A 17,456-nucleotide genomic window follows, 5' to 3' on the forward strand; every position below is an offset into this window, starting at 1 on the left:
TCTATAGGGAGCCTGTCATTGGGGAACTGTTGCCAGCAACAGAATTGCATATTTGACATGGCCCAGCAGCCAGAAATACAAATGCGCCACTCCTGATGTCCCAGTTGACTTTACGTGGCCACTATTGATGTCATAATTGATGTAACGTGGACCTGTCTTTATAATTTTTACTTCATATGAATCGGTAGGACACATTAGCATTTATGATAACATTTACTATCATGTAACCTCAATATTAAAAAATAAATAAATATTTTGTTTTTATGCAGATAGACCCTATGATGTGAAGGAAGCTGTAAAACTCAAACAGAAAGCTTTTTTAATATTGCTTATATCAGGGTTAGGCAACTTTTTGAGCATAGTGTGCCGAAAAATGTTTTCAAGGAAAAAGGCAGTTTAACACTCTCAATAATGATTTTTCTATAAAGTAAATCTTAAGAAGACTTTAAGAAATGTAATATTGAACTTTGCACCTTTACACCTCCGATCATTCCCAATTCCTGCATCTTCACAACTCAGATCACCCCCAATTCCTGCATCTTCACACCTCCGATCGCCCCCAATTCCTGCATCTTCACTCCTCAGATCATCCCCAATTCCTGCACCTTCACACCTCCGATCGCCCCCAATTCCTGCACCTTCACACCTCCGATCGCCCCCAATTGCTTCACCGCCACACCGCAGCGCAGATCACCCTCAATTCCTGCAATTTGTAGAGCAGTGTACGTGAATCAGAAAGGGAGTGTACAGGAGTCGGTGGGGGCATAGAATAGGGTTCAGAATGATGGACAATAGCAGGGAAGAGGATGGTGTCAGTAAGGCAGTGTACAGGGATTAGCAGAGGAGAGGGGTCCCTGTTGACAGGGCACTCAGCAGTTCTCGTCATCCCACACAACTAAAGCTGATATTGTATTCTCCTACAGGCATATCTGCCATCTGCACAGTGTGTAGCTGCCTACTGCAGTTATACTGCTTTTCCAATTTGGAGATTTCACAGGTCAGAACTGCAACGTAGCAGCCAGCTACACACTGTACACATGGAGACTGTGGGATTGATTTACAAAAACTGGAGAGTGTAAAATCTGGTGCAACTCTGCAAAGAAACCAATCGGCTTCCAGGAGGTTTTTTTTGGTCAAAGCTTAATGAACAAGCTGAAGTTAGAAGCTGATTGGCTACCATGCACAGTTGCACCAGATGTTGCACTCTCCAGTTTTAGTAAAACAACCCCTATGCTCGTAAGAGAATACCATCTCCTCTATGTGAAAGAACGAGATCTGTTGAGTACTCTGTGCCTAGGCTGTGTGCAGTGTGAGGTTCCGAGGGGAGGAGCTCACCAGGCCAGGCATATCATCCATGAGTGAGGAGCACAACTAAAATCTGGGGGGGGGGGGCGCTACACCCCCCTTAGATCCGGGCCATATCAACACTAGCTTTTAAAGCTGGTACAACGCAGGCACAGAGTGAAGTGAGCGGGAATGGAGGTCGACGGGAAGCATGGTAAAAAGCCATGCCATGTTCCCCGCTTTGTTGATCTGTGGGAGGCTGTCCTAAGCTTCCCTCAAGTGTCCCCATAAATTCTGACGCATGCTAGAGTCGAGGGTTGCCGATCCATATTTAACACACTGCTAAGGGTATTTTTTATATTAACTGGTCACCTACACATGCATATCTAAAATACTTTTATAAGGCTGTAGATTTCCAATAATATGCTGTTTATAGGTGACTGGTCAGTTTGAGAAGCTCCAAATATGGCTGCGTCCCCTGTGTATGTGATACAAGTACACTGTATTGGCACAATATTATTATTATTATAATATACATTTTTCATCTCATAATCCTTGGCCTGTCCATTTTTTAATTTCCATCAACTAACACCACCATAATGATCTTTCTCTCTCAAGATGGCACTTGGGTGTCAGGTGGTGAAACGCTTTATGTGTTTTATAGCTGGCTGTCAGCACTGGAAAGCACCAAGTGGCTTCAGCACCTCTCCGTCATGTTGAAAGCTGCAACCGTTGTGGCCAATGCTGTGGATCGGGAAGAACGCCCTGTGCTGGTCCACTGCTCAGATGGCTGGGATCGAACACCACAGATTGTATCCCTGGCGAAAATCCTGCTGGATCCATATTACCGGACCTTGGAAGTATGTATATATTCCTACACCATATGAAGCAGGCTATTTTACCGATCCCTTTTTGTTAACCATGCTTTTTTTCACTTCCAGGGATTCCAAGTGTTGGTGGAGACGGACTGGTTAGACTATGGCCATAAGTTTGGGGATCGCTGTGGTCATCAGGAGAATGCAGAGGATCAAAATGAACAGTGTCCAGTCTTTTTACAGTGGCTGGACTGTGTGCATCAGTTACTTCACCAGTTTCCTTGTCTCTTTGAATTCAACCATGCCTTCTTGGTAAAGCGCTTGTTTTTATGTAGCCATTAAATGAACACTTTGTTGTATATATTTAAATCATTAGAACAAAAATGTACAGTTTTATATACTCTTCCTGTGTGGAGTAGATGGCACATTTGCATCATTCCTTGAAATGACAGTGAGAGCCTAACTCTACTGTGAAGAATCCCATGATGACTTTGATTAGTGTGAAGAACCCAGATATCCCCAATATAGAAGCATTATATATGTGCTAGTTGTAGCATGTACAGGACTATAAATGGAGATTAAGATAGCATTTGGAACATGGATGTGTTTCTCACCTATTGGTGGTGGTTTCCTTTCTCTCCCCCCCCCCCCCCCCCCCATGTATTTTATTTTAAAATTTGTATTTATCATTATCTGTGTTTGGAATCTTTGTACCATAGTAAAAACTGAAGGGGCCCTGCAAGATTCAGATTTCTGTGCCATTACTTGAATGAAAACAATCTCTAGCAGTGGTGGGGGCGAGTTCAGTATCTTTAAGATTGTGACTGTTTAGAGACCTGTCTTTTGTAAATTACTATTAACTCCCCAAGAAACTGTTCATTCGACAATCTGATATTAGTACTGGAGATTTTTTTCCAAAGTATCACAAGCATATGCTGATAATGGCATCTTTTTCTGGCATATAGGTGAAGTTAGTACAACACACGTACTCCTGCCTCTATGGAACGTTCCTTTCCAACAACCCATGTGAGCGAGAACAGCGCAACATCTTCAAGCGGACCTGCTCAGTGTGGTCCCTACTGAGAACAGGCAACAAGAACTTTCACAACTTGCTCTACATGCCAGGTGGAGAGCTGGTAGGTGGAACAAACTACTGAAAAAATTATCTCCATCTTCTGCATGACGCTCCGTGCATACATAAACTCTGCTTTTTTTTTGATAATATGACAGTTGGTTTATGTACAGAAGTATTCAGCCTTATTGTTCTTTAGGTTCTACATCCGGTTTGTCACGTTCGGGCTCTTCAGCTCTGGACAGCAGTGTATCTACCAGCATCTTCACCCTGTACACCTATTGATGACGGCATGGAGCTTTACCTTTCTCCAGCCTCTCAAGGCCCTGACTTTAATTCCAGGTCCCTGGACAGGTAACACTTCTTGTATTTTCAGTTAAAGGATACACAAGCATATAACAATGCATAAAATTATAGATAGATAAGAGATAGATAGATAGATATAGATAAATATATATATATATATTCACAGTGCCTTGAAAAAGTATTCATACCCCCTTGACATTTTCCATGTTTTGTCATGTTACACCCAAAAACGTAAATGTATTTTATTGAGATTTTATGTGATAGACCAATACAAAGTGGCACAAAATTGTGAAGTGGAAGGAAAATGATAAATGGTTTTCACATTTTTTTATAAAGCAATATCTGAAAAGTAGGGCGTGCATTTATATTCAGCCCCTTTTACCCCTAACTAAAATCTAGGGGCAGCAGTTGCCTTCAGAAGTCACCTAATTAGTAAATGGGTTCCCCCTGTGTGTAATTTATTCTCAGTATAAATACAGCTGTTCTGAGAAGCCCTCGAAGGTTTAAACTTTGGCATAAAAGCAAAACACTATGTATGGCGGAAAACAAATACTGCACATCACCCTGATCACACCATTTCCACCGTAAAGCATGGTGGTGACAGCATCCTGTTGATGGGATGCTTTTCTTCAGGAGGGACAAGGAAGCTTGTCTGAGTTAATGAGAAAATGGATGGAGCCAAATACAGGGCATCCTTTTGCAGACTGTATAAAATATGGGCAGTTTTGGGACTTTAAATGAGATACCAGCAGGTATTGCTCTGCATCGCCATCCCTGTGTATATGACAAAACTGAAGAAAAGGGGGGACTAAAAAAGTTGTGTGGAAAACAGCCGGCCCCTAGCTTGATATACTCACCCACCAGTCTGCTAACAAACCAAATAAACCTGTCTAATAATGTAAGTTAAAAACAGGGATTTAGTTAACACACATTTGCAAACGCATGTATAAGCTGTTTTTAACCTACATTGTTAGACAGGTTTATTTGGTTTGTTAGCAGACTGGTGGGTGAGTATATCAAGCTAGGGGCTGGCTGTTTTAGTCCCCCCTTTTTCTTCTTTTTTCCTTTGCAGACTGTAACAGGTTTTCTTAGAAAGACTTGGGTGAAGGTTCACCTTCCAGATGAACAAAGACCCTAAACATCCAGCCAGAGCTACAATGGACTGGTTTAGATCAAAGCATATTCATGTGTTAGAATGGCCCAGTCAAAGTCCAGACCAAAATCAAATCAAGAATCTGTGGCAAGACTTGAAAAATTCTGTTCAGACGCTCTGTATCCAATCTGACAGAGCTTGAGCTATTTTGCAAAAAAGAATGGGCAACAAGTTCCCTCTCTAGATGTGCAAAGCTGGTATAGTCCTACCCAAAAAGACTGTCAGCTGTAATTGCAGCCAAAGGTGGTTCTACAAAGTATTGACTCGGGAGGGCTGAATACAAATGTGCACCACACTTTTCACATATTTTATTTGTAAAAAATATTTGAAAACCATTTATCATTTTTCTACCACTTCACAATTATGTGGCACTTTGTGTTGGTCTATCACATAAAATCCCAATAAAATACATTTACCTTTTTGGTTGTAAGATGACAAAATGTGGAAAATGGCAAGGGGTATGAATACTTTTTCAAGGCACTGTATATAAACACAAGTTTGTTTGTTTTTTTTCCATTGAAAAACAACATAGTCAGAATTTTTTAGCCAAAAAAAACTCAAACCATAAACACAAAAAGTATAAATATAAAAGGCAGCATGCAGCTTAGTTTTTATAAAATTGTTTTAGTGCTGCCTTTTTTTATTTTGGTAGTGTTTTTTTTTTTTTTTTTTTTTAGTTAATCGTATAGAACAAGGTGTCATTCCTCATTTAAGAAAATCTATTAAAAAAAAAAAAAAAACCTTGGTTAATCTCATACGTTGATACTATTCGAACCAAAACATCCGCAAGTTTGTGTTCGGGTTAGTGGCCTTTAGGGCTGGATTTCCACGTAATACATTACAGCACATTTTTGATATGCATCGATTAGCACTGCCATTTCCTTCAAAATCCCTTATGACACACATTGACAGATGACCCTTTCATGCTCAATATAGGATATATACAGGTGCATCTCATAAAATTAGAAAATCAAAAAGTTTTATTTCAGTAATTCAATTTAAAAATTGAAACGTGTATATTTTATATAGATATGTTACACTTAGAGGGATATTTTTCAAGCATTTCTTTCTTTTAATTTTGATGATTATGGCTTACAGCTAGTGAAAACCCAAAATTCAGTATCTAAGGAAACATGAATATCAATAGGACCAATAAAAATACACATATAGGATAACATAGATGGGAGTTTAAGGATTAAAAAGAAAGAAAAAAAAAACAGCCAAACTCAAAAAAAACGTGAGTTTATCAACTTCAGTGTGCATGAGGCGTTATTCTACTGATCTCCCAAAAGATTTTCATATTCATCCATGAATGTCCTAAAATGTCATATAAAGGGTTATACAAAATGTCCTAGGAAGTTAAAAAAGGCACTTACCTTTATTGAAAAAAAATTGAACAAAAATGAATAATAAAAAATCAAAAAATGTGAAGCAGCCCCTTTTAAGTGTATCAGAATATATAAAATAAAGTAAGGTGATTAACACCAATAAATAGGATAGTAAAAGTAACTGGCTAATCAAAATACTACAAAGTCCAAGTGCCAACACCGTATAGACAAAAAAAAATGGAAACTATAAATTCCTCCATAATTCCTCTAGTGTACCCAACCATCACTACATTCAAAATGCACTTGTTAAGAGCTTTACGTTATACAAAATGTATTGTAGTTTATGTTTATTGGTCCTTTTTAGTACTGAATTTTTTTTGTACTCCTTTTTAGATTACCGAAAACTCGTTCAATGGAGAATCTTGCAACTGTATGTGACAGTGGAGGAATACTAACACGTACTTCAAGTGACCCAAACCTAAATAAACATCAATCTAGCTTAGACTCTCATTGCAATAATGCTGAAGAAGGTGAAGCAGAAAGTCTGGGTGTTCTGCAGCAGAAGGATGGTGAAAGAAAGGAAGAGGTAGATCATGAACTCCATAAAGACAACCAGGATGAAGAGGAGAATGGAGAATTCAAAGAGAGCGCAGAGAATGTTCAGCTGAACGGATATGGTACTTCATCAGATACAGAAACCAAGTCAACTAACTCAGAATGTGACAGTGATAATCCGGAATTAGAAAATAAAACTGAAAAACTGGAACAAAATACAAATACAATTACCGATAGGGATCAACACACAAGCCCCAACTTGACTCCTCTTCCCTGTCAGAGCTCAGAGGGCGACGTGTCTTCTAATAACTCTTCATGTAAAGATGATAGCAAGCCTGGGAAACTAACAAAGGACACCTGTAGGACTGACAAAAAAGTGATCTGTCAAATTCCAAGAAGTGACATTTCTTTGTTGGCATCTAATTGGGACAGCTTACAAGGAATGATGAAGTCAGTACCCATCGGCGAGACTGTACTTCATCATCCTTTGTCATATGACTATTCCACAAGGAGTCTCCATAGAAAACATGGGAGACATACAGCTGGCTCATACAGTTCTAGAGATGCTGCAAAGGTTTCCTACCATTTCCGTCCTTCTTTGCACTGTTCTGGCCCCTCGGTAAGAAGCTGTAGAGGGTCTGTGACATGTCACCCTAGGCCATTTCATACCGGACGATTCTTTCCCTTGGCTTGTCCTTCGCCCACACCTCTCATGTACCAAGATGATGATGGCTTGCCTATTCCGAATGATGTAGTACAGCAGCGGTTGCGACAAATGGAAGCTAGCTACAAACAAGAGGTTGACCTGCTCCGAAGGCAGGTGTGGGAACTGCAGTTACAGCTGGAAATTCGGCAGTATTGTGCTCCACCGCCTGAACCAGAAACTGACTATGAAGATGACTTTGTGAGTATTTTAATTAAATTTTTGCAAACTGGCATTTCCACGTGTCACCTTTTGATGGCTGAAAGGTGACTGGATGTCATTGGAGAGATCATTAACCTCCATGTTAAACATAGGTGTACACCTTTCTTTGTGTTCGAAGCACCCGTTGGAGACAAAATTTTGTTTGCATCCTAAATGAGCTATGAATTTAGTTGCCTGCCCCGACTGTTAAAGAGGAAGTAAACTCAGCTTTTTTTTTTTCTTTCCTCTTACCTGCAAGTAAAGGCTTAATGTGTTAGTATGCATCGCATACTAGCACATTATGTGACAATTACCTGCAAATAAAGCCCTCATCGTTTCCGCTGGAGGCCACATCCTTCACCCGGCTTCCTTCTAGATCCACAGACTCCAGCTGTGTGACTGGCCAGAGCCACGTGAAGTCACTTCCGCGCATGTGCACGGGAGCCGCCGGTCACAGCGCAGGGCACAGGCAGCCGTTACTTCAGAGTGCATGCGCAGAGGATGTCCTTGGCGCAGTATACAGTAAATATCCCCTCAACAGTGCAAGATAAGGAGATATTTACAGTACCAAACGGTTATGCTTTATTATAGCCTTACCTATAGGTACAAACATTAGAGGGGAGTTTACTCCCCTTTAAGATCATTGATTTCCTTAACATCCATTTATCCAGCCACACTCCCCTCTCTATATGTATCTTTACTTTATTCATCCACAGGTTTATCAGTCTGTTACATTTGCCGTGGCTGCCCAAAATACATTTTTATTTCCTCATGTAAATCAGCTGCTGGTAATATCAAAATAATGACTTGGTGTTACTAAACTCACAGCAGTAAAATAGTTTGTATGTGCAATAAAGTATGCTTGTTAGACTCACTGTGGTACCTAAGGGGTTAACCCTCTGCATTGTGTAAAAAGGCTGTTTGATCCGGTCTTCTGATCCTTCCCTTCTTTCACAGTCCGAATCCATCTCCTCATAGTACAGAGCCTTGGGGGCACTCTGCACATGCTCAGTTTGGTGTGTATTGCCAAAGAGTTGTGTTTTTTTTTTTTTTTTTTCCATTTTTTTTTGTTCTTTGGCAGGTGCATGTGATCAGCACAGGGCCAATCGGCACTGTCCAGACAGAGGGTTAGAGGTCCTGCAGCATCAAAGGAAAGTCAGAGGAGAAAGAACTTTACCTAGTGCTCAGCCAAACACTGATGATGTCACAAGACTTCTATATACTGCTGATGAGAAAAGATATTTAGCAGTTTACATTTACTAAAATAATTGTATTTCCATGTTCTGTGCGCTGTGGGAGACCAGATATAGTGAATGCAGGGTCCTGGGTTTAGTAACACTTTAAAAGTAGAGAATATTTCAGTTATGACCACATGCCTAGAGCTAAGCGTCTTACTTGAGGCTTCTGCTGCAGGCTGACCCAAACAGCAGAATATGCGTACTGTGTGTTTACCAGGCATTTTCATTAAAGCCCCCACTCTGCGACTGGTCTCCCCCCAACCCCCCTCTGGACTGCAGCATTAATAGGATACTGCAGTCCAGAACCTTCTTCACGTTTCTTTACTTCCTGGAAAGAACCCCCTTTGGGTGTCCACATCAGTGCCTATATTATGTGGACACTTCCTAATGGATGTGTAGTCGTGGGGGTTCTCTCAGGATTCAGAAGAGGAAGATGTAAACAGAGGACCTGCAATCTCGGGAGGGAGGGGCATTGCAGCACTAAATAAGTGTATATCAATATATCTTTATTTACAAGGGACGGAGGAAAAAATTCTTGGTACCATGGGTTAGAATTGAGGGTTAGCGAAGAATATAGTTTTAGCCCTGAGTGAGGCATTAAAATTGTATTGGAAGCTGCATTTTAATGAACTTATCCTGTGGCAATGCTTTTTTATGATGTTTTTTTGCTAACACATTTTACACATTCATCTGTCTTTGTTAACAGACCTGTGTAAAAGAATCAGATGGAAGTGATCTGGATGACCTATACTCTGATAAAAGCGAGGACCGACTTTCAGAGGCCAGCTGGGAGCCAGTGGATAAGAAAGAAACAGAGGTAAAAAGACATTTATGGGGCACTTTTAGGCTCGGTTCACACTGGGGTGACTTGCCAGACGACTTAGTCGCATGACAAGTCACGCTCCATTCAGTGCAAGGGAACCTTTCTAATCGGAGCGACTCAAGTCGTTCCGACTTGGAAAAAGGTCCCTGCGCTACTTAGGGGTAACTTTGGAGCGGCTTGCATTCCTTTCTTCTAAAGAAGTAGTTTGCATGTCACGCTGTACAGGGCGGCTTCAGAGTCGGGCGACTTTGAAGCCGCCCTAGTGTGAACCGAGCCTTACAGACCTATGACTCTGAAATAAAATGTTTAATGTTTTTCTATGTATATACGAACATATCTGGATAAGGAATTTGCTTTGATGTTTAGTCCTGTTAGGTCTTCAACTACAGATAACATTTTAATATAACACAGTAAAACCTTGGATTGAGAGTAACTTGGTTTGAGAGCGTTTTGCAAGACAAGCAAAATAAAACTGGATATAAATAAGCGATGTCTTGATATAAAAGTAGCGTCATGTCACAACTGAGTATAAAAGAGGAGAGGTGCCTCTAAGTGTAGCAATATGGTTACATTTAATGAAGGTTCAACATTTAGCAACTCACATGGTTGATTAAAACAAGCACATCTAAGTATGCAGGCATCCGGGGTAAAGCTGTCCACACAGACCATTATCAACGTCATCCCTTCCACACTGCACTCCAAGCTTCGCTTTCAGATCGCTCTGTTGCAGGGTAGTCTTCCTGGTCATGACTGCAGACTGACATCAGTGAGAGCTGGCGGTGAGGAGGATGGTCTAGGTGGACAGCTTTACCCAGATGCCTGCGTACTTAGATGTGCCTCTTTTAATTATCAACCATGTGAATTGCTAAATGTTGAACCTTCATTAAATGTAACCATATTGCTACACTTTGAGACGCCTCTCTTCTCCTTTATACTCTGTAGCTCCTGCTGGATTTTGATTCTAATCCCCCTTGGGGTGCCGCCATTTGTGGATGAACATTTTATGGTTACACAACCTATCACATTGCTATAATCTTTTTATATGGACTATAAATTGATGGGTTTATAAATAAATGGTTATGGAAAAAAATCCTCTGAGTTTCTATTATTTCTTATGGGGAAATTCGCTTTGATATAAGAGTGCTTTGAAATACCAATCCAAGTTTTTACTGTATTTGAAGTAGTTTTGTATAAATCTTTCCAGTGCTGGTAAGTGAACTGAAATATGTTTCTCTACATATAGGTTACAAGATGGGTACCTGATCACATGGCTTCACATTGTTTCAACTGTGACTGTGAATTTTGGTTGGCTAAGAGAAGACATCACTGCAGGTAGAATACTGTTAATTAGAATTTTCTGATGTATTGGAATTCCAAGTCCAATGGAATCCAAGTAAATGTTATCCTGTTTGTATTCTACTAGAATGCCTTATTATATAATCCTTGCAAGTGATGTGTGGTTGTATACTCCGTACACAGAGTATTCTCCCTAGTATGGCCTTTATGAAATATATTGCTAGTCACCCTTAACCTTCTTTTCATACAAAAATGTAGTTAATTAGTAATGTTTCACTGGCTAAAAAGCTGTATTAGGAAGCAGTCTCTTTTGACTGTTGGGACCAGCTCCCTCCTGTGGCACTAGGGGACACTGGTCCCAATGATCTTAAACCATATCTAGTGCCATGGAAGGGTGTGCCATTCTGGTCTTTTGGGCCGCACATGTGTAGGGTACTCTCCTATCACCTATGATGAGTCCAATGGCTGCTCTGTCCATACAATAACTCAAGGAGCCATTGCTTACTGCAGAGGATTTTAAGATGCTTCTGCTAAATGCTGTTGAGGATATTGATTAAACAGAAAGGTAACCCTGGCGAGTAGGTATGTTTACCACACTATGCTGCAATACTCATATTGGACAGCATAATGTGTTTTTTTGTACAGCTGGCCATAGATGGGTTCATTTTTTTATTTTTTTTTTTTTTTTATTCAACCAGCGGGTTGAACAAAAAAAACTGACTCGATTCCCCCCACTGAGTTCTTGTTTTTTGACAGCAGGGAGACGTCAAGTGGGAAAAATCCAACAGGGTAGTAGTTATTTAACTTTGTGTTAATATTCACTTCCTAAAAAGCCGGCCACAGCCGGAAGCTGCTGTACATGGCGCATTTGGCTGTTCAAGTTCAGGAACTGGGTTACTTTTACCCTTTTATATCACTACTGGGCTTGCTGTGCCAGGTACTTGTACAGATCCTCTCATGGCTTTCCTTGGTAAACACTGTCCTATGTGAAAGTTCAGCACCCCTGATCAAATTCCATGTTGTGTTAACACAATCTCTGCACGGAACAAAGTTAAACATGACATGTTTATGCTAATTTTAATACACCACTTTAATCAAATACATTTGATGACTCTAATAAACGAAGGAATGCTTCAACAAGGCATGTTGCACATGCAAAGCTTCTGGAATTCTGTCTGTTGGTACACCTGTAACACAATATTTTCCTCCAAATGTTTCTGAAAAGCTGAAAGCTTCTTTCTCCACACTTGCTTTGGAGTTAGATATACTCTTATCTTTTCTTGCACGCTCTGCAGGTATTATTGTAATTACTTTCCAAATTTTCTCCCCTACTAAGCAGATAGATCAAGTTGAACTCCACACAAACGGCTAAATGCACAGTTGAAAACCCATGGGGGCTGTTTGACCTGCCAATTAGGATTTTATTTGTCCTTCAATTCCTCAGATTTAGGCCTCTTGCACATGATACTCATGTTTGAGCATCTACCTTTTCAGACGTATTTTTTTGTATGTATTTGCGCATATTTTCGCGCAATGTCACACGCATTTTTGTGCAAAAAAAGTATTCTCGCATTCTGGTTCTGCACAATATGTAAATAAAAATTTGTACACATTTGTAAGCAATCTCACGTATTTGCGTATTTTTTTTTTTAAACATAAATTTTTATTGAAAATTTTGCATATAAAAACAGTGGCAACATGGTAAGAAATCATGACAAGTATACACATACACAAGGTAGGTACATCCAGCAAAAAGGAAGAACCAGTTAGCAAGACTTTAGGGTAATCAGCCCGGAGGTCCGCATATGTAAACAACCACTAACCCTGGATGTAAAACTGGGGTAAACAAGTGAACAGTAAAATCAAGTAATTTGTAAGATATAAAGTGGACCTGTTAGATAAGTCTGGAAAGCTAGGTCGACAACAAGAAGTGTCTGTCCCCCCTTTGGGAACATACTGTGGACAGACAATCCAAGTGAGGCTTCCACGAGTCAGCGGGGCCGCCACCACCCGCCCCCTCGTTCCAGACAAAGAACCTGAATTGCAACTTGGCCCGTATTTTTTATTTTTTTTACTGTAGAATGCACGACGCATGTTTATGCGCCTGTGTGCATAGGCACATTTACAATTAATGGCTGTATTTTAGCTCCGTAAAAAAAGCTGTACTGAGCTTTTTCAAGCCGCAGTGTGCAAAAGGCCTTACACATCCTTGCCACACAGCCAAATTCGACTTTTCCCACTGCATTTAAAATGAACCTTAGTTAACTCCCTCCCCCAGTCTGTGATTGGACATTGAAGGAGCAGAAGCTTGCTATTGAGTTCGTAGTTTCTCTTCGTTGGCGTCCCTCCTTTGTAATGAGCCCTTTCTAATTCTGGCCAGGGACAAAGTGGTCTTGCCTCCAAAACCCTTCTTTCTCTATAAGGTGCCATAAGCTTGAATTCCTAGTCCTACCTTCCTTGTGCCCTTCTCTCAAGCACCCCAAGGATATTGCTCTTCAATTGTTTGGATGTAGTCAGGACTGTCAGTCTATCTAAAGGCCACAGTCTCTATACGAAAAACACTGTCCTGCGAACAGATTCTTGAAAAAGATACCCTGCTTCCCTTTTTACGATTGCCATGGTACCTCCAGTATCCTTACATGCTCACTACACGAGATTGGTGGAGGTTTCCTGGGTATTATGCCATCAGGCATCTGTTTCTCAGCTTTTCACAAAGTTTTAACATGTGGATGTCAAGGCCTTTGCAGATGCAGCTTTTGGCCACAAGGCTCTTCCAGCAGCACTCTGAGTTGTCTTTGTTCCTTTGCTTTGTTGTTGTGCCTGCTGGCATGGTTCTGTTCTGTTTGCTTTGTTGTCCATCCTTCTGATTTACTGCTTGGGGTATGTAGCCTGTGTCCTGTACTGTACAATTAAGATTAAAAAAAGGAATTTTGACTTGCCTTATATATAGATATATAGATATATATATATATATAGCCTTTTTATAATATCGCATTAAAACTGAGGAACACATTTATATATCGTTTGCGATTCTGTATAAGGGAGCCTTGAACTGTAAAAGAATATTGATAAAGCCGCAGGATTTTGATCACGATGGTACCAGGAGCTACTGGAACATTGGATTTTTATTTTTTTTTAAGGTGTGTGTGTGTGTGTGTGTGTGTGTGTATATAAATATATGTGTGTGTATACATATATATGAAACCATCATAATAAAAATAAAAAAATAAACACTTTTTTGTGTACTATTATTGAAAATGTTCTAATCCTCTGTAATCTTTCCTCTAGGAACTGTGGAAACGTTTTCTGCGCCGACTGCTGTCACTTAAAGCTCCCAATTCCTGACCAACAGCTCTATGACCCAGTCTTGGTTTGCAATACCTGCTATGACCATATCCAAGTCACACGTGCTAGGGAACTAATGTCCCAGCAACTGAAGAAGCCCTTAGCTGCAGCATCAAGCTGAGTGCCGCCAACCAAGAAAACCGATCTGGCTTCAAGCTCCTCCTTTAGTTCTTTGCAGCCAAGATGAAGTTTTGAGGGGATGGCGTGACTACTAATATATGGTTGCATGCCGGTGAACACATACTACGGTAGTAAGCAACACACCGGCTTACCTTAGCATTATATTTCTGCACCTTGGCAGGATTGTTACCAACACAAAAGTGTAGGATTTGTGAAGGACAGCTCGGGTTTTAGATTTTGGTTTCAGATATCTCTTGCCATAGCTAGGATTAAGCTCCTTTTTGTTGAAGGTTTAAAAAGGAAAGTGGTCAGACAATCGGGTGGCCTAACAGGAGCCGAGAGAAGAAAGGTGACAAGAATTCAAGCTGCATTGTCCTTGTTAAAGGGGTTTTCTTTTCTTTTTTTTCTAGTTTAAAGTAAGATCTGGTTATGGTGGTCTTAGCCATATGTTTTTGTCCTAAATCTGTCTCCTGGTCAAGCTGTGTCTCCTGCTGCTTTTGATCTCGTATTCATGGATAAATCACAAATCCGGTTAAATTGAATTTGCATTTAATATGCAGGATTTACGTGTAAATAAAAGGGCAACAGGTAGCTACAAAACTGTGAATATTAACCCTTATTGCTTAGAAGAGCTTGCTGCTAAATGTAGTGGGTCCTTTTTTATTGCAAAGGGTATGTGTAGAAGTCTTTTCTCCACTTATTTGTCTCAAGCTCTGAGGCTTTAAATACACCCCCTACCCCTTCTACATTTCTGTGTTTATAAATGTTTATCTTTTTTATGTTTGTCTCACATATGTCTCTTATTTGGCTATACTTGGGTTGGATCCTTAAAACTTGATTTCTGACTGGTTAACAAAAGTATCCCATTGAACTTTTAGGTCTTGGCTGTTCCTGTGTTTGTCGAGGGGCTTCATATTAAATGCTGCTATTTGAATTTTTGTGCACTTAACCAATGTAACCCAGAGAAGGGACGAAATGTTGATACCAAAAGGTTTTGTGAGGCTAGGTTAAACGACTTTGTTTTACTATTGATCTGTAAAGTGCCACTTTGCTACACAATTAGCCATGATGTGTCATTTACTGCTTGAGCATTTTTTGTAAATATTAACTCACCGGCTTTTCAAATCTTAAAAGTCGATACCACACTGCAATCAGATTGTCTCTAAATAAGGCGTAAAACTGCTCTCTGCTTGGAAAAAGCCAGGCAACAATGTAACAGTTGGTTGCTGTCTGTGGAATCATTGTAAAGGAAGTAGTCTAGATGAAAACTATATGCCGTCTTTCTAAAGTGACTCTGGATTAAGAGGTTATTCCAGAACCAACTTGGATAAAATATGTCTATGCAGCACTTATTTTACCCATCTGCTTTACAATCTTGGTACATTATGGTTCAGTGTAGTAGACTGTTTGTTAGAAAATCTTCTCACCTGAATTGCATGGCTGCTTCCTGGGAGGAGAGAGGTGAATGCTGGCAGTGTTATCCATTGAAAGAGGTATGCTGGTTTTAAAATGGCTTCATCCATTTAAATCTATAGGTGACATCACTGTCTTTGTTTCGGATGGTTGTTGAGGATTCCCATTTTTACGTAATTTATTATGTCGAACATAAAGTAGAATGCTGTCATACTCTCACTAGTAGTACATACATGAGAACATTGCGTTCAAACCAGTCCTGCCATGAATGTTTGACCAGAGGATTATACTTTGACCACGCAGTTTCTTGGCAGAGCCCATGTTGAGGGTACTGTACCTGTGATGAAACAAGACATGTGAGATTACACTCTGATGGAAGCAGACATTCCCTGTCCCTTTAGTGGCTGTACACTAGGTGCAAAGCAGTGGTTTAGTGAACAAAGTGTTGCTGATGCCAGAGTACTAGTATATGGCAGTGATAAGGGAATGACCGCTTCAATCACAGCTGCTGTGCTCTGTGACAAAGGCCCCACGATTGTAAAATGCAAGACTTTCCTATATAAAGGAGCTGTTTTTAACATTTACTTACCCAAACCCATGGTTTTTCTCAAAGGTAATCTGAACTAAATGGTAAGTAAAGAGTATCAGGCTGTGCTCAGCTGATTTTCCCTTCTTATTGAAGAACATGGGAGGCTTTCCTAAGCTAAAATGGCCCATGACCCAAAACAAATGTTTGATCTCTACTAAAATGTATTGCATTGTCAAACATTCAGTTCTGTATAAACATGACTTTTTATATTCATGACTATTTTGTATGTGTGAATGTTACGAACAGCTGCTTTATAGGGAATGATGCCAGTCAGTCTATTTATGCCAGTGATATTACTTGGATAGTTTGGATTTTGTTAGTTATGTATTATAGAGTGTAGTTACCACTAACAGCCAATCCATTTTTTAGCTTTTTGCAGCTTAATGGAGTCAGACAAGTGACCATTTATCTTGGTTACAGCACTTTGCACATTATTCCTTTCCTTTTTGAATATTGATGCTATTGTCTGATTTTGTAGTGACTGCATTCCCAAGAAAATGAGTTTGGCAATGTGGACAGTAGGGCCAGTTTAAGGAAAGCTCCACCTATACACCAGTGACGCTTTGGTAGGCAGTTGTGCAAGGAGCGAAATGTCCTGAACCACTAGTTGAAAATACGTTTGGTCCACACCTTGACCTCCCTGGGTGTTTGACTTTCTTGGATCCACCAAGGAGTAGAAAATTAGTGGGTTTCATAAATGGGGCTAGGTCAGAATTTTTAGCCAGTAGACTGGAGGCAAAGAAATGAGCATAGCCAAATATTTTGCACATTCTGCCACTAGACTGATGGCACAGAGCTAAGCATTGTTAAATATTTTGCACATTACACATGGGTCAAGATGCTACCTGTTTTCAGGACTAAACTCAATTTTCAGCTGCTCGTACCACAGCACACAAATTGACCCACATATGACTTAATGGCACTCTCTATGGGGTAACCTACTGTGGTCTATTATAGGCAGTGTTCATCTTCCGTTAAGCAGGTAAAATGACTGAAAACATCCCATGCAGTTTAGCACTTAGGTTTTCATTTAAAATTAAACTCCAGTCAAAGATTATATAGACCCAGAAAAACTTAGAGCCTTTACTAAAAATACAATTACAAACCACAATAAAACAATATTTCTAGTAGAGTGGGATGGGTTGGAACCTCTGTTATTTTTTTATTTTTGTCTGTTCCCTGTTCAAAAAGAGAGATGCCCCCTTGTTTCCTGCC

The 17,456-nt window shown here is 40.1% G+C and overlaps 1 protein-coding gene across 2 annotated transcripts in view; it reads left to right on the forward strand.

Moving 5' to 3' along the window:
- Positions 1 to 15,871, forward strand: part of MTMR4 (myotubularin related protein 4) — a 139,007-nt gene extending 123,136 nt beyond the window's left edge. For both annotated transcript variants that reach the window (XM_082245077.1, XM_082245076.1), the window contains 8 exons: positions 1,949 to 2,144; positions 2,226 to 2,411; positions 3,065 to 3,235; positions 3,371 to 3,525; positions 6,352 to 7,417; positions 9,362 to 9,472; positions 10,722 to 10,810; positions 14,063 to 15,871. In XM_082245077.1, the coding sequence (XP_082101203.1) occupies positions 1,949 to 2,144; positions 2,226 to 2,411; positions 3,065 to 3,235; positions 3,371 to 3,525; positions 6,352 to 7,417; positions 9,362 to 9,472; positions 10,722 to 10,810; positions 14,063 to 14,240 (2,152 nt within the window). In that variant the 3' untranslated portion in view covers positions 14,241 to 15,871. The remainder of the gene's footprint in view (positions 1 to 1,948; positions 2,145 to 2,225; positions 2,412 to 3,064; positions 3,236 to 3,370; positions 3,526 to 6,351; positions 7,418 to 9,361; positions 9,473 to 10,721; positions 10,811 to 14,062) is intronic.
- The last annotated feature ends 1,585 nt before the right edge of the window (positions 15,872 to 17,456 follow it).

Source organism: Pelophylax lessonae (genome assembly GCF_965119305.1).
Source record: "Pelophylax lessonae genome assembly, chromosome: 2".
Lineage (NCBI taxonomy): Eukaryota > Metazoa > Chordata > Amphibia > Anura > Ranidae > Pelophylax > Pelophylax lessonae.